Here is a 21,872-nt window from a genome sequence, read left to right on the forward strand (position 1 = left end):
TTTAAATATAATAAAGACATGATAACAACATTATTAGTCCAGGTATGGATCTTCATTCTTGTCATAGTCTTTTATATGTTGGATGCATAATAAATATGTGGATACAAAATTATCGCACTAAGTTCGGACTGGGGTAAGTTGTGCCAAACAGCATGGGGCAAGTTGAGCCATGGTAATTCCTATGGTAATGTATCTTTAAAAAAAACAAACCATAAAAATCGATTGAAATGCTGGCTGAAAGGAGCAAATTTACATGACTGCTCTTTTCCTTTTAAAGGATGTTAGTATTTATAGGGAATTAGCAAGTGAAAAGACTTTAAACAAAAAATTGACATGCTAGTTCTCCCCTCATACATTTTGTACATAGTTTTTGTGGCTCAACTTACCCCAGAAGGTGGCTCAAACTTACCCCATATATGGGGCAAGTTGAGCCATTTGACATCGTTTTTTTCAAAGGTCACGATGACTTTCAGTGTGGGGATAGAAAGTTATATATAGGTGGAAAATATTTCAGAAGAATTAAATTTCAAGGCAAGGCACTTATTTCGACAAGATTATTTATCATATCAATTCTAACATGCAAAAAGCAAAAATTGTCACAACTTACCCGCCTTCCCCTATATATTTCTGGCTCCCGGTTCGTTTGAAATAAAGAGCTAAAACATGTGAAATCGAAATATTGTAACTTTCTAACCTCTATATGAATTTGATAATGTGCTTAGGTACTTTTTTTATATGGTACAAAGTACTTAAGTACTTCGTATATTTCTTTGTAGAGAAAATTAAACTGTTGCACATAGAATGTTTCCTTTAACTTTAATGTATTTTGCCAGCTCATAATGCATAGAAAATTTAAGGTCTGACTTATTTAATGACAAGTCTTATCTGTTTAATATTAAGGTATCTTCTGGTTAAAAAGTAGGGATGCAAACAATACAGATTAATGATAAATTTGATAATCCGCTGCTAAGATGATAAGTTCCGCAATTTTGAGCCCCGCTGGTCGACTATGTCTCTGGCCACGATCTCATGCTTGCGTCACCGGATGAAACGTTGATATCTATATAGCTTTATTGATATTCATGTGGTCCTCCGAAGAAGAGGTTATCATACCGATTTTTGTCCAGTGAGCAGTACATTCGTGTATCGAATCATTGGGTTAAGACGACATAATGAAGCTGTGTTACTGCCTATTCATCACCATTGGATTAGCGCATTGCATCTTGGGAAGATTTATCGACCCGAATCCGATCGGTAAGTTAAAAATGGAATACGTATATAGGTCTAACTTCTTTTCTATTGATGAACCATTGGTTATTCCATTATGGCATTAATCAAACAAACTTAAAAAAAAATAAAATCACGTCAACGACGTATTGTTATATAATGTCCTAATAAAATAGGCCTACGATGTAAATTTCGAAATATGTTCACATAAATGTTGGGCAATATACTGTCAACACAACAATTGGTTAAAGCACGTTCACGTTCCCCCCGCTTCCGCCGCCTATTGGTAGTTTTAAAACAATTATGAAAACTGCACAGTGTTGGTTGAAAACTACCCAAAGTTGGATAATTTTTTCAACAATTGCCATGTGGCCATGTGGACAGTATGTTGCCCAACATGTTAAAGGGTGTATCCTTACTATAACTTGGCTATTCTTGTGTGGCCTTCAGTTTGTTTGAAAGCGCTTTCCACTCAATCGAGCTGGATTTTTTTTTCTTCTAAACATGGTTAGCGAAATACAAAGCATGCATGCATGCAGTGTATACAGCCACATGCACGCGGCCACACGCGTGTGGTTTAATATATCTAATATTTTTTTTAACAAGGTCACACCTAGTTACCAATAATGCACATTTCCATTTATTTGAAAGCAAGATAAAAGAGCATTGTAGATTAAATGCCTTGCTCACGGGCATAGCTGCCGCGGGCGGGGATCGAACCCCGGACTTTTTCATGTATAGCCAGGCGCCTTAGACCACTCGGCCACGGCACCATTCTATAGGCCCCGCTGAGGATACCGCTACACGCGCCTTGCAGCGGCTGTAATCGTAAACGCGTAACACAAGCGATGTATATCACAAAGGTTTTATCTCTCGATTTCTTTAACATACAAACGATTCTCACTTAAGTTCTATGTCACCTGCTTGCCAATCAGGTGAGAATGAAGTGAGAATATTTTGTAGGCCTAGAATCTTTGTCAACATCAGTGAAATCGGGAAATAAAACCTTCATGATGAATCTTTGAGAAAGTTACATTTTCTTGATACGTCAATCCAATGACCTAGATACCTGCCCTGTTTCATTAACACATCGTTTATATTCAATCCTATATTTCAACAGATTCGGTTACCTATCGGTCCAAGGCCAAGCGGAGCCAATAAGCCAGTTCGTAGTTCCTTTCTGCGCATGATCAAAAGATTCTACGCATGATCAGAAGAAGGTCATTTGCACTAAAGTGACATGGTGCTTTAAAATCTAATGAGATAAGCACCAACTTTGATGTCTTGATTATTCATATATTCTTTTGAATTGTCGTTTTCATTTACATCCACAAAAAACAACAATGCTTCCACGAACGACTAGTATTTCACAGTTTGTCAAGTACATTGTGCAACATGCTAAGATATGCATTCAAAGTAGGAATGCAACAAATACCTTCATTAAGCGTTCATTGGTGTGCTATTCTGGTCACCTGGTCTATTCAATTCCTTCATCCTGCTATGTAAGGCAAGGTTACGTAATATCTTGCTTTGAAATCTGCCTATCGTAATGAAAGAAATGAAAGGTCATTTGACCAAAATTGCCCATGAAGTAACTAGGAACTGGTCTATTCACTACGGTGTTGATTTAACACCAGCCCAGAATCGATACATGTCCATATGTCACACCAGAGAAGTATTAATTGAAACTACACCAGTTTGGAAACAGACCGATGCTGTTTTGATACTAATTGGTGTTGTATAAACACCTATCTGGTGTTAGACCTAAACGAAACTGGTGTTGTTTAACACTTCTTTGGTGTGGACATATATATCCGGGCTGGTGTTAAATCAACACCAGGGTTTTTGCAGCGTGGTTAGTGATTTTGACGTAAAACGCAAAATTTATTTTGAATGATTTATGCCGCACTAAATCTTAATTTTCAACATACATGATGAAGTTGTTTGGTTGAGCCAGACAGTCAACTCAGTGCTAGGTTCCAAAACCCCCAAATCAAAATTTTCTTAATAATGATAATAATAATAATAATAGTCAGTTCTTGTATAGCGCATAACACATCATAAACAACGTCTCTATGCGCTCCCAAAGGACTTGGATATTATTACTCTGGCGTTAGCCTCGCAGCCTTTACAGCGCTGTGGCATTTCAAGGAATAAATTCTTGCCAGGTACCCATTCATCTCGCCTGGGTTGAATGCAGCACAATGTGGATAAATTTCTTGCTGAAGGAAACTACGCAATGGCTGGGATTTGAACCCACGACCCACTGTTTCAAAGTCCTGAGACTAATCCACTGGGCCACAGCGCTCCACATAATTGCTATTAACCCTTTTATTGAAGGGCAAATTTGATCAGATTTTCTCAGTTCTCCACATTAGTAACACTAAAATTTTCTTTCTTTGCTACACACATTCATCAAAATTTAAATGTCTCTAAAATTCATTTACAATTAAATCAACTATATTTAGTATTATTTTTACCAATTCATATGTTAAACTTTATCTATTTCTGTGTGATTAAGAAAATACAAATGTAGTCTGACTGCTTACTGAATACACCGTGTTCTAATACATTTTTTCAATTTTGTACTTAAAGGACAAGTCCACCCCAACAAAAACTTGATTTGAATAAAAAGAGAAAAATTTCAACAAGCATAACATTGAAAAATTCATCAAAATCGGATGTAAAATAAGAAAGCTATGACTTTTTAAAGTTTCGTTTCATTTCACAAAACAGTTATATGCACATCTCGGCCAGTATGCAAATGAGGGAACTGATGACATCACTCACTCACTATTTCTTTTATATTTTATTATATGAAATATTAAATATTTTTATTTTCTCGTCATTGTCAAGTGAAATGAAGTTTCATTCCTCCCTGAACATGTGGAATTCCACTATTTTAACATTTTATGGTTCAGGCAAGGAGGTCCTAATTGTCAAATTCGTAAAAATTGAAATATTGTATAATTCAAACAATAAAAAGCAAAAGAAATAGTGAGTGAGTGACATCATCGACTCTCTCATTTTGATGTAACTGGCTCGTTCATATAACTATTTTATTGAAAATAAGCGAAAATTGGAAATGTCATAACTTTCTTACATCCGATTTTGATGAAGTTTTCAGCATTGTGCTTGTCTTATTTTTCTCTATTGACTCAAATCATCATTTTTCTGAGGTGGACTTGACCTTTAAATTTGGATTTCACTCTGTATCGATTGTTGAAGTTCTTCATCCAGTTCAACCCAAGATGCTTGACTTAATTGTACCTCCTATCTATATTCATGATATTGAAAGAGAAGTTTGCTATGAATCAGTAATAAGTACATTTCATCAAAAAAAATGTTTGGCTTTCAGTGTGAATAGGCAGTCTAGCTGTACATACAAGTCACCCACGCCCCCCCCCCCCACACACACCTTGACAAAGAAGAATGACTCCTATCCCCTATGCAGCCACGGGTAATTGCTGTTATATAGAATATTATATAGAATATATTATATAGAATACAATTATTTTATACAATTCCAATGTTCCCCTTGTTTCTTTGACATCCACACGCTTTACGCTCACCCCTACCCGTCTTTTTTCTCTCTTGCAACCTCCATTCCCTTCTCTCTCCCTCTCCCTCTCACATACACACACACACGCACGCCTTCACGCATGTGTGCACACGCACACATCGCATGTGCAACCTCACCCACCCTGTTCTCCCTCCCTCCCTCTCTCATACCGCTCTCATTCACTTGCCATCATACATTTTATGTGGGCGGTACTGTTGTACATAAGCCACTTAGCGAAACATATTAGTCCTTTGCTCTTGCTCTTTATATCGATTCATCCAGTAAAACGTACTGATATAAATTTGTCTTCATAGATTCCTCATTGAAGTATCAAGGGCGGAAAGATGTAAAAAGAACGATCGATAGTGCATTTGTCGACAAATGCGATATCGATAATAATAATAACTTCGTCTTATATAGCGCTTTTCATGAAATCCATATCAAAGCGCTCTACAATGTAGAACGTACGAAATATACAAACAAAAGTGGAATTACAAATGATATAACTAAAAATTAAAAAATATCAAGGACTCGGTAATGGGGCTATGTTGAATAAGCTTTCTTCATGAGGTACGTCTTCAAATTAGATCGAAACGATGTGATATTTGGGATACAACGGAGGGAAGCTGAAAGAGAATTCCAAGTCTATATGAAAGCATTAAATACAAATTTATGAAAACTGAAAAGAAGATGCAATCACAGAAACTACATTTCTTAAATCTGGATCGTCAAATGAATATTCAAATTAAAATCAAAGTCTGTTTCATTCCTCTTCTTATAAAACAGAAGTTAATTGAGACATCGCAGGGGCAGCGGAAGTGGGAGGCTGAAGCCCCCTCCCCCCACACTTTTTTTTCCAAAACCGTGTACAAAAACGAAAAATGACCATTATGATTGCGATTTTTTGCATGGTCAGCCCCCCTCCCACTTTTGGCTCAGCCCTCCACTTTGAAAACCGTTCCGCGGCCCCTGCATCACGGCAATTATACCATTATTTCTGATTGTTGACCATTTTTTTAAAACCATGATTAAACCAATTCTCATTAATTAAACTATATATATTCGTATACCTTGTATTTGTAGTTTCTTTAATCATCAATAAATCAAAACGATTACATGAAGAGTGGTCGAATCATACATTAGTGATCAAACTATACCGTATGAGTGAAAAAATGACACCTCACAGACCACCATTTTAAGGAATATATGTCATGAACGCATAATCAAGAGTATGTTCTCCCGAATACTCTGATTCCATATTTATGTGGTATGTGTTAACGCTTTGATGATTCTGTAGTGCTATAAATTATGACTTGCGCCATGAAAAAGTAAGACATGACTGCAATGAATGAATCGAGATGTCAATTATAATGTAAATTATTGAAAAGGTGTTTTGAAATTAATGTTACTTCAACCGTTGTAGGATTATAACCTCATTGACATCTGGGTCCCGTTGCATAAAACTTTTTACCTGAGAAAACTCAGGTTCTTTTTACCGGAGTTTTTGACCTGTGTTAAAGTCAATGGCAGAAATCAGACTAACCTTAGTTTTCAGTTTTTACCAGAGTTTTCTCAGGTAAAAAGTTTTATGCAACGGGCCCCTGGATTCAATCATGGCAGTCATGCCGGTTTTTAATTCACAGTGCTTTGCATGAATTTATGTGTACACTGTATAGAACAAAACTTCTCTACCTTATGTGATCAATGGAGGCAATGTGCTTATAATTGATTTGATTCGAGCCTAGAGTAAAATTAATATGTGAATGATGTACATGTATATGCATATCAGGAGAAAAGTGGCATGCACTAGAACTTCGCCTAGAACATGTGGCATCGGTAAAAAGAAAATAATTTAATATTGTATTCGTTGATATATAATTATCGTCATATTTTTATTTTTTTTTAATGTTTTCATTGATATACTATGTTTTAATGTTTCAATTGAGTTATTCCTTGAGTACTTTGAAGTTATCATGTCTCACAAAGTTCACATATATGAAATTGCTTAATAATTTTAGAATTAAACTAATTAAAGTTATGAAGCCACTATTTGTCTGGTACCCTATCCTCCACCCTCCTTTATACTATAGTTTTGTAATATACTAAGTTACATGGGCTTTGCTTTTCTTGGCAAGCCCCTCTGTTTTGTTTTATATAGTTATTATAGTCAAAGTTACTTTAGTTCGCATTAGTTCTCATTGTTTATGCCTTCTAATTCTCATGCATTATTCTGATTTATGTTGTACTTTAAATTTGACTATGAATTGTTTGATTTTGTTGTGCTTTGTGAACGGAAAATGAATAAATCTAAATCTAACTTTACCACCCAAAAAGTGAAAAGCGCGCCTAGTCTCCCAGCATGCCTATGGAAATATTATAAATACTATTTAATTATCATGAACAAAATTGTCTCATTTCTATATAATTGACAGATATTCTGAACGATTATTATTACGATGACAGCCCTCTGACCGTTTGCTACGAGGAGATCGGGTGTTTCTCATCCACCTATCCGTTTTACGATCCGCCTTATCGACCGGTTAGCTGGTTACCCGAGAGTAGGGCCGAGGTCGGGACTCACTTCTATCTCAATACGAGACAGAACCCGCAATCACCTACAGAACTTATAACCAGTGATACTTCGACAATTAGGTACACATTAGTTATATTTTTACTGTTAAAGCTGCATTTAAATGATTTAAATTGATATTCTACTTAACATATAAAACATTGTAAATATATATATATATATATATGACTGTCCGAAGAAACGTAGCTCTATGGTGTCGTTATCATGTAACAATTTTAGCAAAATTTGAAATTACGTGTATTACGAAACAAGGAATTCATTCCGATATTTTATAAGGTATGTTTTCTAAACCACGTTAAAACGTCATGTGAAATCAGGCTATGAGAAATTATCATGTACAACAGCTTTGGCAACTCATGTATATTAATATTTTGTGAAAAAAAAATGATGAAGAGAACAATGGTAGGAGTAGCTTAAATGGGTTCCTCAGAGCTATCTGCCCTATGGAAAATTTGGTGATGCCAAGAAAATGTCTCTGCCCGGGTTTGACTCCCGGTAGAGACATTTCTTCGGCATCACCAGTGTATTTTACCCTGACACTGTCTTAGTTTGCTTTTACAGAACTGCATGTGTAAATTTCTAATAAGAGGGAGGTATAGGGATTTAATTTAAACTGGTTAATGTGGATATTATCTTGTTTCAGTGATTCACATTCGATTATCTTGTTTTATCTCTTATTTTTCATTCTATTGTAACGATCTCGTCCTGTTTGGGTTTCTGTGGGCACAGAAATTCCTTCTTCAACCCATCGCTTGACACTAAAATTATCGTGCACGGTTTTACCCAAAATGCGGACGTGCAGTGGATGTACGACATGCAAGAAGCGTTCCTGAACTACGGAGAGTTTAACGTTATACGAGTAGACTGGCGGCAGGGGGCCGTCGATCTCTACGGCAAGGCCGTCGCCAACACCCGAATCGTCGGGGCAGAGATCTCACTTATTATTGACAGGATCAAGGTATGAGCGATTATGTTGCAGTAATAAACATTTTCACCCCCCGAAAAAAGATTGATAATACTGAATAACTAATTAATTGATTAATAAAATAATAATGATAATAATAATAATAATAGATATATCAATGAATAAACATAACATGACACTTAATTAAGTAGCATGAAATAAGACGAAATGCATATACATGTATAATGAAATAAAAATTGGAATGAAAATGATAACAAATTAATAAATAAATAAAACCGATAGATTCTTTATTTAATTCTAAACAGCAAGCAAAATTACTTGCTTACCAATAATGATATGATTACTAAAATTTAGTCAGATCATCAACAAAAAAAGAGGAAGATTGTTTGCAATGCACATATTTACACAGTCATTGTAAAGATTGTGAATACAAATTTGATACAGATCTGTGCACTGGGTGATTTGTTTCCTTTTCTTCTCATGTTCACTTATTTAGATTATCCTGTCAATAGTATTATTGTTATACGCCTCCATGTATATGCCTATGTGCGATTGAATCGCAATAATTTTCCGAGTGTTTTCGATAATATTTTTTAGCTTAAGAGTTAGAGTCACGAGGAATGCGACCCAAAATGACCCTTTAATTAAGCCTTTGAATTTGGAACCTTGCTATATTTACATAATAAAATAAATTGCATCGGTTTGGCAGCTGTTCTTTGTTTGCCATTATGCTTTACCATACATAATTATCATCGTTAAAAGTCCGCTACATGAATTCTATCATCCAACTTTTCTACTTTATTTCTTATCATATTGTTTGTTTTTCACCATAAGGAAGTATTTGGAATGACGTCATCCCAATCTTTTCACATCATTGGCCACAGCTTAGGAGGTCACGTGGCCGGATACGCCGGGGAGAGACAGGCCGATTTAGGTCGAATAACAGGTAAATACAAACACTGATGATTGCTTAACCAAAAGTTGGTAAATTGTCTGATCCCCAAATTGGTAAAAATAAAACTAAATCATTGATTAAAATCAATCAAATTGTTGGTCGACTCTTACCATTATTTTGGGTCGGAAACATTTTCATCCAGAGAATGTCAAAGAGATATGAACTATTTTTTTGAAAAATTGTTATCATAAGTCATTAACCATTTTTTTATGTTCACAAAGCACTAATGTACTTCAATATTGCTACGTAACTGAATAAATCATTTTTGTCTTGGAAAAGAAGCTTAGGATATATAAAAATGTAGAGAAGAACTTCTTTCATTCCAGCCAAACTGTTGATTTTATACTAAATCTAACAGACAGAATCCTCTTTTATGTTGGCAACTCATTTTTTCAGCGGACTACATTTTGTTCACGCATACATGTAGCTCACGTACGGCATCGGCGGTGGTGCACGTACATAAAGCCGCCGAGCTGGAAAACCGTGCATGCAAAATAAATGCATGGATTTTGGTACATGTATTAGAGGGAGGCATATCAAATTTTAAATCAAACTGCTCGTATTTGAACGGGCGACCCGACAGGATAGGTTTACCTGAAAAATTGACAAATTTACTATGTGAAACACCTTTTCATTTCATACCATCCACATCATGACTGTTTTAGGACATAAACATTCATATAAAATACAAATGAACTAGAATGAGGACAAGCAGATTTTGAGGAATTTACCGTAACTATCCAAACTCTCATTGGCCTACTCACTTTTTGTGTCAAACGTTGTACTATTTAAAGGAAACCAAAACCCAAGAAGAGAAGCAATCTTATCGGAAAGAGTTAAACACGAGGAACAATTTAAAACAAGTTTCATCAAAATCGGTTATGAAATAGGCAAGTTATGGATGTTTAAAATGTCTTATTGAACTTTCTATGGGATCCTAAATTTGGCAAACATGCTTTAAAATGGCCGATTTTGTGGACAACCCTCCATTTGTTTTTTACACAAATTTTCAGATTTTCCCCTTTATTTTACATATTTCACATCATTTCCTCTTGACCTTGACATATGTGGTGCGAATTATATTTTCCCATGACATATATTATACTTAGGATGAGGCAATATGTCGTTTAAAATATAATGGGGAAAATCTGAAAATTTGTGTACAAAACAAGTGGAGAGTTGTCCACAAAATCAGCCATTTTGAAGCATGTTTGCCAATTTCAGGATCCCCATAGAAAGTAGAAGACCTTTTAAATATCCATAACTTGCTTATTTCACAACCGAATTTGATAAAACTTGTTTTAAATTGTTCCTCTCATTTTACTTTTTCCAATAAGATTGCTTGTCTTCTTGGGTTTTGGTTTCCTTTAAAACAGGAAATTTTTCTACCGTCTTGATAAAGGAAGTTGTAGGCCTATATTTTCTTTTCCTTTCATCCTTTTCATGCATTCCCTTGTCAACAAGACGGACACAATGGCCAGCAGTGACCTTTATTTTGAAAAGTAAAAACCCAATATAAACATGCTTGCTTTTAATGCGCTTGTGAATGAAGGAATTAAACCTCGGCATCTGTCTCTCTTTCGTGAGCAAGACAAGCAAGATAACAAAGATTAACAGGAAATATCAAGGATATGTGCTGACCATTTAGATGTGTTAACGCAGAACAGGGCCCCGTCTTACAAATAGTTACGACTGATCCAATCAATCGTAACTCTATGGAAATCCATCAGTGTCAATTTTTCTACAGGAAATTTGCACAATATGCTTTGTGAACAAAGCATGAACACACTGAATTGTCAAGAAAACAATGAATGTAAGAAATACATCATAGCTAGAAAATATTTTGAACAAATGTGCATAATAGATGTTGACGTTGCTGGCTTTCCATAGTTGTGGATGATTGGATCAATCGTAACTCTTTGTAAGACGGGGTCCAAACATCACGAAGGAGGAGGAATAAAAGATGTGTAGGCCTACAATTTACAAAGAAATTTGGAGGCGAAGCTTAGGGAAATGAAAAAAAGAAACCTCTTGACAATTAAAAGCACTATCAAAGCTTGTTGCTGCATAGATAATTATATTCATATTTGTATTATATTTCAGAAATTGCACCCCCCCAAAAAAAAATCCATTAAGATGTTTAATATCCAGATTATTAAAATAGTCCCTTTTTAAAATATTTAATCAGTAATAGTAATAGTGTTGATGGCGATGTGGTGGTGTGGAAGTAGAAGTCATAATAGTTAGTATTAGTAGTTATCATTTTTTCGCCGTTGTTATCATTAATTTAGACTCAGTTCAATGTAATTCTTTTTAATTCATTCACGATGAAAAAGAATATACAAATAATAACATAGCAACATCAGACACGATTAGCATTTCGTGCTATTTTCAGGTCCCATTTATCCTTTTAATACCTTTGTAAAACTTTCAGTTTCGCAATGTTTTGTCGCATATACTTTTTTGGGATAATAAAACATCAAGCTCAACTTCTCAAACTCAATATGCATTAGATAAACACTACGATATATTGCACTAAACATAACACATACGAATTTATTCTTGACACGTGATAGGGACAGCTGTGGGAAGGACAAGTCTTATTTAGTTAGGTTCCCCTGAGAAATAGATTGACATCTATCATGTCTACATCATCAATGCTCATCTTTTTTAAAATCTTTTTTGTGCAGTTTTTGAAACCCGTACAACCAAGAATACGGATAGCAGTATAATGTCCTCATTTTTTTTATTTTATGTCATGATAATTTTTACCCCTTATTCTACCTCTTCTGTGGTGTCTGGAAACGAGGGGTACCTTCCCAATAGCACCGATAACCCCCCCCATTCTTCCGATATTGGCAAGCCCATTTAGGCGAATCATGCCGGACTATTAAATTGAAATGGTAGAATTTATGTTTTTCTTCTGGTGTGCCTAAAACATGGAAATGTTCAGCTATTATTTCTGTATGGACCTTGAAAACATTCAACAATCATCATGATCATTCCTGTCTGCGCGCAGAAAAATTGGAAATATTCAACAGTTATTTCTGTCTGCAGGACGCAGAAAAGTTTGAAATATTCAGTAATTATTCCTGTCTGGATCGATATACGAATGAAATGGATAAACTGATGCATGCCAAGGTAATTGAATTAGCCAGCTTAACGGTCGTTACCAGAGAGAGCGAGGGGGTGGTGTTATACTGTTGCGTTTCTTTAAAGGACATGTCTGCCAACACTTAAAGTTGATTTTATTATCCGGGTGGGTCAGTTTTTGCGCTAAGTTTACTCTCTTTTAAAATAACATCACGTCAATTGTGCAAAAGATCGATATTTGATGGCGGAGGTCGTTTCATAGAGCTGTTAGTAATTTAAAGGGGAATGAAACCTTTGGAATAAGTAGGCTTGTGTCCAAACAGAAAAATCAAAGAATAACAACAAAGAAAGTTTGACAAAAATCGGACAAATAATGAGAAAGTTTTGAGCATTTGAATATTACAATCACTAATGCTATGGAGATCCTCCCATTGCCAATGTGACAAGGATGTCTGATGTTACATGTGAACAACTTTCCCTTTGATGATGAAATACCCTCAAAATGTCTCTTTCTGCTTTTTCTTGTGGTGATACAAACTCTTTATCCATAATGTTTTCTTTAAAAATCTGTATTACATGTCCTCATATAGAAAGAACACACGATCCACTGATAGATGTGGTAAAAGAGGCAATATAATGCCTTGGGGAGAGTTGTTCACAAGTGACATCATATATCTTTGTCGCATTGCCAATTTGAGGATATCCTCTCCATTGCATTAGTGATCGCAATAGACCAGTTCGGAGTTACTTCATGGGCAATTTTGGTCAAATGACCTTTCATTTCTTTCATCATGATAGGCAGATTTCAAAGCAAGATATTACGTAAGCTTGCCTTACATAGCAGGATGAAGAAATTGAATAGACCAGGGGGCGTTTCATGAAAGTTTTATCCGACAAGTCCCATTTTATCCGACAGTTACCATAGAAACAGTACCTCTCAGCCAATCAACATCAGAGAAAGATGTCAGATCTGACAACTTGTCGGATGAAAATGTTGATGAAACACTCCCCAGGTGACTAGAATAGCACACCAATGAATACTTAATGAAGGTATTTGTTGCATTCCTACTTTGAATGCATATCTTAGCATGTTGGACAATGTACTTGACAAACTGTGAAATACCAGTCGGTCGTGGAAGCATTGTTGTTTTTTGTGGATGTAAATGAAAACGACAATTCAAAAGAATATATGAATAATCAAGACATCAAAGTTGGTGCTTATCTCATTAGATTTTAAAGCACCATGTCACTTTAGTACAAATGACCTTCTTGTGTGCAAATTGATATCAGAACTGGATATATTGTATATATATATTGGTTATATATTAGTGTCATTTAACCCTCTTGAATGGGATTCATTACCCAGCCAGTGCGAGCGCGAAGCGCGAGCAAAATTTTTTATATAAAGTCTATTTTCCAATTCTTCCCCTTACGTTTTTTGGGTATCCTTTCGGGGTCGGGCCGGTCGTTACGAGGCTGTAAATTACCCATCATGGGTAAAATACCTCTTTCTTACCTTTCTTTCTGTTTTTCGTAGTTTCTATCAAGGTAAGAGTACACTTTTTTTCTGCAGGTTGTCAAAAAATAGGGGGGGGGCGGCTCGGCCCCCTCCTGGATCCGCGCCTGCATATTATAATCATTATTATCTTTATCATTATTATTATCATATCATTATTATTATCATAATCATTATTAGTATTGTTATTGTTGTTATTTTTATAATTATATTATTATCATTATTAATGTTATCATTATCAATATTATCATTATTAATATTACGATTATTATTTTTATTTTAATTATTATTATCATTATCATTATTACTATTACGATTATTATTGCTATTTATGTTATGATCAATGAACATTTTTTCCCCCCGGTTAGGAATGGATCCGGCTGGACCGTACTATGAGGAAACGGATAGCATTGTTCGATTAGATCCCACTGATGCTCTGTTTGTAGATGTCATCCATACTGATACCAGCCCCATATACAACCTTGGTAAGTTTTTTTAATTTGTTGCTGTTATTCGCTCGCATTATAGTTATATTACTCTCTAACGCCATCATCATCATCATCAAGTACACATTTATTTTTTTTCTTCGACATGACGTGTTCATTAATGTTTTTGAGCAAAGAATATAATTGAGTTGAAATAGTATAGTAATTCTGAATAATCACTTAGAACTATTTTCATTCAACACTCTGATTCTTTCCATTTCTTGAAGGTGCAATTAATACACGTCTAAAAAAGGATATAAATTACAAACCAAATCGGTAAATATAACTGAGTAATATAATTTCATTTTGTAAATGTCTCAACTAAATGTCTCTACTGCTGCTCCTTCCTATGTAATTCCAAAGTCCAGAAAACAGGCCGGTTTCAACTCCCTTCAATCTCTTGTCTTTGGAACAAACTCCCTCAATCTCTTCGAAACCTCTCTTCTCTTAACCTCTTCAAAAAACATCTCTAAACACACTTACATAACCATAAACCTTAACTTGTCGTATGCAATTAACAGCGCTTGGTATCCTCTGGAAAAAGCGCTACATAAATCCAATTATTATTATTATTATTATTAAATGGCTGATAATTATGATCATTTTGAATATGCCCACATCGAAGTTAATGAATAGATTTTCCAAATATAAATCTGTATTTGTTATAAAGGCATGGGAATTTATGTACCGTGTGGTCACGTGGATATCTACGCCAATGGCGGCCAGGAACAACCCGGATGTGACCAAGGGATCGTGGAGCACATCATTACCGAGGGCAGTCTCGTTATTGGTAAGCGAAAAAAAAATCCTACAGATAGCCTTCCTGGGGGTATAGATTACAGATTTCATAAAAAAATAATTTACAGGTAGCCTTCTTGGAGGTTGGGTCATGAATGTTATTACCTAAAAGGCATTTTAAATGATGTTTGTACCTCCAAAAAAGTTGTTCGATCTTTTCAGTGTTTGCTGACAAGCAAATTATAAGATGAACAAAAAAGTGTTATTGCCTCAAAAAGAGTGGCATTTTTTTTAATTGAAAGCACGCGATTTAGGGGGGCAAAAAGGGGGAAACTGCCCCCGTGCCACTCCTTATCTCCACCCTCCGACGTACCCATGCTTATATACGTCCAAGTACTATGAAATGACTTGGGCCCCGTCTTACAAAGAGTTACAATTTCATTGATCCGATCAACCTTAACTCTATGGAAATCCAACAATGTCATAATTTTTACCTACAGGAAATTACCACGATGTCCTTTGTGAAAAACAAAAGAGAAGCACACCGAAGTTTTCTTCAGAAAATTGTGAATGTATGTTACAAATCATATCTGGAAAATATTTTGAACAAATATTCATTTCAGATGTTGACCGGGTTGGCTTTCCATAGTTTAGGTTGATCGGATCAATCGTAACTTTTTGTATTAAGGTAAGACGGACCCCAATCAGAAATTACTTAACATCTACCGTAGATTATAGGCCAAAGAGCTCTTTTAGTGTCAACAAACCGCTGACGAATGTATTCCAATTAACGGTCTCTCTCTGTTTACTTAGTACCCATATCTTCCTTTAGTGACCTTCCTTCTTAATTTCATGGGTCAGTCACACCATGGTCACACAAAGGGAACCGACTCCAAACCGACCGATGATTGGAAATAACCTAATAGCTTCTATCGGTCTGGAGTCGGTTTCGTTGGTGTGACTATAACCGAAACCGACTCTAACCGATCGATGATAGGCCCTATACCATTGGAAGTAACCTAATAGTTTTGATCGGTCTGGAGTCGGTTTCGTTGGTGTGACTATAACCGAAACCGACTCAAACCGACCGATGATATGCTATTTGAAATAAAGTAGTATACCTTTGATCGGTCTGGAGTCGATATCGTTGGTGTGACTATAACGGAAACCGACTCAAACCGACCAATGATATAACATTCGAGATAACGTAATACATTTGATCGGTCTGGAGTCGGTTTTGTTGGTGTGACTATAACCGAAACCGATTCAAACCGACCAATGATATAACATTCGAAATAACGTAATACATTTGATCGGTCTGGAGTCGGTTTTGTTGGTGTAATCAATATGTGGATGCAGTGTCCTCGAGGAATGAGATGGAAATGATTGTTGGTATTGATGTGTGAAAGTGGATCCGCCGGAGGAGCCATACTATTGAATTGCATTCGTTCGGTTTTCGTATACACACACCATGGGGACGATGGGGTCTACAAGTTTGCGCCGAGTAATATAAGTTTAAGAACCTTAGGATCGTAGGGGCGTCGTGTGATCAGTGCTGGGTCACCATACGACCAGCGCAAGGTCATAGCATTTTGTATGGACGTCATACGATCCACGTTAAGCTTCGTAATATAATAACGATCACTTTACGGTGTTTGTACGGCATCCTTTTCGACCGTCTGCGATGCCCAGCACATACCATACGATGGCTATTAAATTGGAAAGAAAAATCGTTGCCTGTATTTCCCCTGCGATACCAAGACAAGAATATATCGTACAATGATCGTTGCAAATTAATGTAAACTAAACATTTACTCTTTCTGGCTTTTTACTTCTTTTCTCACATTATCCGTAGGCGGTGTCTCGTTCGTTGTGTGCAATCACCTTCGCAGTTACGAACTTTTTACGGAATCCATCAACACTCAGTGCCCGTTCACCGCAATGAGATGTGACGGTTACACGTACGAAGATTACCTAGCTGGCAAATGCTTCGACCAATCACAGACCATAGCTTTGGGTTACCATGCCGACAGGAACGCCATCTCCAGCGCAGAGGAGAACGCCATATTCTATATGCGGACGACGGATGAGACACCTTTTTGCGGTATGTGCACAGAAATTTAGATTTATATTTAAGTAGAAATAGGCATTGCTATGTTATCACCCCCCCCCCCCCCAAAAAAAAAATATATATAATAATAATAATGACAAGAAGAAGAAGAATAAATAAATAAATAAATAGGTAAAAACTTAAAAAATAGGAATTAGTCTCTAAACTATAATGGCGGTATGAAGTTGTGTTCAAAAGTTAGTGATCCCCACCACAAAATGCACTCCTTTAAGCTTAGCGTTGAATGTAAACAGCAACATTACAATGTTCGGCGAGCCCAGAGAAAGAAACTTTATTGAATGTAATATTTTATCACCTTACTTCACATTTAAATATCTAACACACGGCAGAACTTGAACACTTAAAGAATGTTCATTTTATGGTGAGGTTCACTTTCTTTGGGGCATCACTGTAGGTATTATCTAGCAAACTTGAAAATTCACAACCGGCACGTTGTAAAAAAGCGAAACTTTTTGGGTAAACATTTCATTTTGTAGATATTTTCAACTGCTGTAGCGTATTCATAGTTTTTGTTGCTTGGGTCGTGTTTCACAAAGTTGGTCACAAATAAATGACTTTACACTGTGAAAAAATTGGGCAATATTTTACCCAATATTTTGCCCAACGTTGGGCCGATAGTCAACCCTACCAACTACTGGGCAATATTTTACCCAACGTTGTTGGGGCATTAATGTGCCCAACTGTTGGGTAATATTTTGAACTACATTTTGGGGGACATTAATTTGCCCAACTTTTTAATAAAGTTATTAACCCAACATCTGGGCAAGGCCTACACTCACTTCGTGTACCTGGTCCGTGTCGATCCGGAGACCTTATCCGAAAGTGCTTTGCATGCACAATAACGCTGCATACAAGTGCAAGTGCATATCTCAAGTGAGTGAAGCAAAAACAAAACAGCGTCAGATATATGTCATGTATGTAGGCCTATTCTGACAAATTCCTTACAAATTATGCTTAACGTAAAGTCCAAAATAAAAAAATTAAAAAAACGTTTAAGCAACTCATCTATGAAAGATTCAGCGAGGCTCCCCAGCCCCCAGTCATCTAGAAGCTCCTCCATATCTTATCGACCGTGTGTAGCATGCTGCAAGCGCAACTCGTGATCGTAAAGTTTCGCAACATTTACCACTCAGCAGGGCAATTACTAGCCCAACAATTGGACATCTGTATTTTGGCAGCGGCAGAGTAAAAATTTGCCTAAGTATTGGGCACATAATGCCCAACAAAACAATAACCAACGTATATATTACCCAACAAAAAAATGACCAACGTAAATTTACTCTTTTTTTTCACAGTGTATGAACGACTGTATCGTCAGGTTCCGAATATTTAGATTAAAGTTCCTATTGTAAATAAAATATTACCAATGCTATGGTTCAGTGTTTGAAAGCTATAACAATTTTTCACTATAAAGTCATTTTCAGTTTTAAAATCGGGAAATGCCTATGGCCATGCCGCCGCCGACATCTTGTCGTTTCATAGTTAATCATGCGAACAAAATGCATGACTCGATTAATATCTTCATGATCTTTTCACTGTCCACAGGAGAGTCTTACTGGTTGAAACTCTACCTGGTAAACAAATTTATCCACGACGATGTGAAAGGGCAGCTCTTTGTTACCTTATTTGGAACACTCGGTCAAACAACTCAACTTCCACTCAATCTGTAAGTACAGTACAGTTTATGTTTTTACTTGTTATTTATCAAGAGGTAAAAATAGGGGGCAAAATGTTGGCACGAGAGGACCTTAACTAGATTACAATAAAATTTGTAAAATAGAATAACATTTTTTTAATGCGGAGGCTAGTTAGGACATTCTTGTTTAACCATGCATATCACAAAATTGTACAGACTCCTATCATTTTGAAAAAAAGAGACTGTGAAGTCTTTATTATAATAACGGTTAAACGTGGCTTACTTACCGCTCTTCTGTTCGATCCTCTCTCAATATTCCTTCTCCCACACCATGTCCTCTCTCTCTCCCAGCCCCCCCCCCCCCTCTCTCTCTCTCTTCTCCACCTTCCCCGCCCCCACCCATTTTATCCCGCCCTATAGTCTCTTCCTCTTGTAATTATGTAATTATCAGGATTTATCCCTCATATTCAATGGTGTGTTTGTGCCAAATTCGAAATAATAACTGTGAGAACCCAGAATGCATATACCGTTGTTATTATTTTCATGGGTATATTGCTCAGCACATGAATCGATGTATTTTATCAATATTTACAACTTTTAACTTTTAGCAATTATAGCGATGTGAGTTTGAATACCATCTATTACTCCAGAGAATGGTGATATTTCTCACTGTGATTCATCAATTTACAGGGAATCTATCATCTTCCAACATGACAAGAACTACAAGTTTGCCTTCCTGGCCGAAGACAACATCGGAGACCTGACTGGTCTGTACTTCGAGTGGGAATACGACCGCGACTGGTACAGGCCGTGGGAGTGGGATTTCTTCATCAAACCACAGATCTACATCGACTTCATTGAGGTCGAATATGCCGAGGATGATTTCAGGTGAATATCATGATAATATAGGGTATCTATAATAATATAGGGTATTTATATTGCGCACATATGCACCTTGTTAGGTGCTCAAGGCGCTCCTATATTACCCTGCTAAGCTAGACGTTCATAGCGCACACAGCTGTTTAAGGAATTACTTCCTACCGGTACCATTTACCTCACCTGGGTTGAGTGCAGCACATTGTGGATCAGTTTCTTGCTGAAGGAAATTACGCCATGGCTGGGATTCGAACCCACGACCCTCTGTTTCAAAGTCCGAAGACTAATCCACTGGGCCACATCGCTCCACATAATGATAATAATAATAATACTTATGATTTATATAGTGTCTTATAAGAGAGCAAAAATAAAAGTAAAGAGAACTATAAGAGACTAAAAGGTAAATTATAAATGAGGAAAAATGTCTGTCTTCAAACCTATTACCTGCTGGTGAACAAATGCAATTTTGGGTTGCCTTAAAGGATGCTGCAGAGTTTGAGTTCTTTAGCTCCTGTGCATTGAATTCCACAGGGCTGGTCCGGCATGAGCAAAGGCTCGATCGATATGTGGAGGTGTCTTGGTGTAGTGGTTCAGTCGGTTGACTCTTGAACCAAGGGTCGAGGGTTCAAATCCCACTCGGCGCTGATGGATGCCCTTTGGTAACCCACATCCACGTTTGTCACTCTACGCCCAGGTGTTAAATGTGTATCCGGTAGGATGTGAAAGTCAATGTGATTAGATCATGTGTGCACCGATAATCGGTTGACTGGCTAGGATGGGATACTCCCTTGGGAGCGGAGATGGTACACCTAATGTGTGGAACAGTGATGGATCCTAAGACCGGGGTAATAATAATTACAATGTAAAGCGCTTAGAAGTCAAAATATGAAGCGCTATATAAGTGTATCTATTATTATTAATTATAATCATATTTCACGTAACCATGGTAACTAAATCTCGTGGAAATAGTGGTCACAGGTTGACCAAACGCATTTTGTTCCATCTTGTTTGAAAAATTATAGCTTGGTTAATTTATGAATCAATTAATCAATTAGTTATATCATTAAAGGCATTGGTCATTATTATGTTGTCTTCATGATTAAATTATTTTTTATACATAAAACTAACTCTGTTGCACTACATTCTTCGCTTCACATTTTGTTTAATTTAGATACTTGTTGTGCAGTGGATCTGGGTACGATCGTGACGGCATAGAGGCAGATGGTGAACAGGCTGCGTTCTTGGTCTCATCTCAGTGCTCTTAGCTTTATTTACCGATAGATTCTGGGCTTTTCCATACACTGTAAAAACTTTGGTGTTGATTTAACACCAGCCCGGAATCTATAAATGCCCACAGCAGAGAAGCGTTAAAGAACACCAGTTTCGTTTAATTTGGTCTAACACGAGTAGGTGTTTTTTACAACACCGATTCGCATCAAAACAGCATCGGTTAGATTCAAAACTGGCGTTGTTTCAATATACTTCTCTGGTGTGGACATATATAGATTCCGGGCTGGTGTTAAATCAACACCTGAGTTTTTGCAGTGTAGACAGCGGACTTACTTCAGTTTGATTCTGGCAACAATCAATGATTCAATTTATAATAACAAATTATTTTTTTCGGGTAGACAAAGTGTCGCAATAAAAAAGGAAACATATTTCTAATACGCTCAGAAACAAAACACCCTGGTTGTAGAATGGCCCCTTCATTCCAGTTGACCTTTTCATAGTCTTCACAAAGTTTATAAAACAATGTTGAATGCTGCGTGTGAAGTCCGAATTGGGTTCCATGACATTTGCTCCGGCAACAATTGCTCCGAAGGAAAATCTGCACGTTAAGCCAAACATAAAACATAATCTATTTCTGTTTGTTTGTTTCTGTTCGAGGTAACTCGCGTAGGAACTCAGCAGGACAGCATTTTTTTGCTGGTAAACGCCAAGCTGGTATATAACCAATTACCTTGGAAACATTTTACGTCTAGGTTAATCAGTCATAATCTCAAATACTAAATAAACCCTAATCCTTATCTTTGCATTATTCTGAAGCAACTGAAATGATATTAAAATCCTAACCCTTATAACCCATTACCCTCTGAGATATTAAGACTGGAGCAAATGTCGCATGGAACAAATCTCGT

General features: G+C 36.5%; 1 protein-coding gene across 1 annotated transcript; it reads left to right on the top strand.

Annotated features, from left to right (window-relative positions):
* The first annotated feature begins 1,046 nt into the window (after positions 1-1,046).
* On the top strand, positions 1,047-21,538 carry LOC121424578 (pancreatic triacylglycerol lipase-like). The gene is made up of 11 exons (XM_041620319.1): positions 1,047-1,254; positions 7,222-7,441; positions 8,109-8,337; positions 9,139-9,250; positions 14,237-14,353; positions 15,024-15,143; positions 16,947-17,195; positions 18,768-18,888; positions 19,549-19,746; positions 20,906-21,055; positions 21,257-21,538. The coding sequence occupies exons 1-10, from the start codon at positions 1,173-1,175 to the stop codon at positions 20,997-20,999; spliced, it is 1,542 nt and encodes a 513-aa protein (XP_041476253.1). The 5' UTR covers positions 1,047-1,172; the 3' UTR covers positions 21,000-21,055; positions 21,257-21,538.
* Positions 21,539-21,872: the final 334 nt, after the last annotated feature.

The sequence above is a fragment of the Lytechinus variegatus genome, chromosome 11 (genome assembly GCF_018143015.1).
Source record: "Lytechinus variegatus isolate NC3 chromosome 11, Lvar_3.0, whole genome shotgun sequence".
Taxonomy (NCBI): domain Eukaryota; kingdom Metazoa; phylum Echinodermata; class Echinoidea; order Temnopleuroida; family Toxopneustidae; genus Lytechinus; species Lytechinus variegatus.

What these genes read in the sequence shown, in the direction of transcription:
- LOC121424578 (XM_041620319.1), top strand. Translation starts at nt 1,173, where the DNA reads ATGAAGCTGTGTTACTGCCTATTCATCACCATTGGATTAGCGCATTGC. An exon ending in ACTCAACTTCCACTCAATCT is followed by an intron (nt 18,889 to 19,548) that starts GTAAGTACAGTA and finishes ATCAATTTACAG; the next exon opens with GGAATCTATCATCTTCCAAC. An exon ending in TATGCCGAGGATGATTTCAG is followed by an intron (nt 19,747 to 20,905) that starts GTGAATATCATG and finishes TGTTTAATTTAG; the next exon opens with ATACTTGTTGTGCAGTGGAT.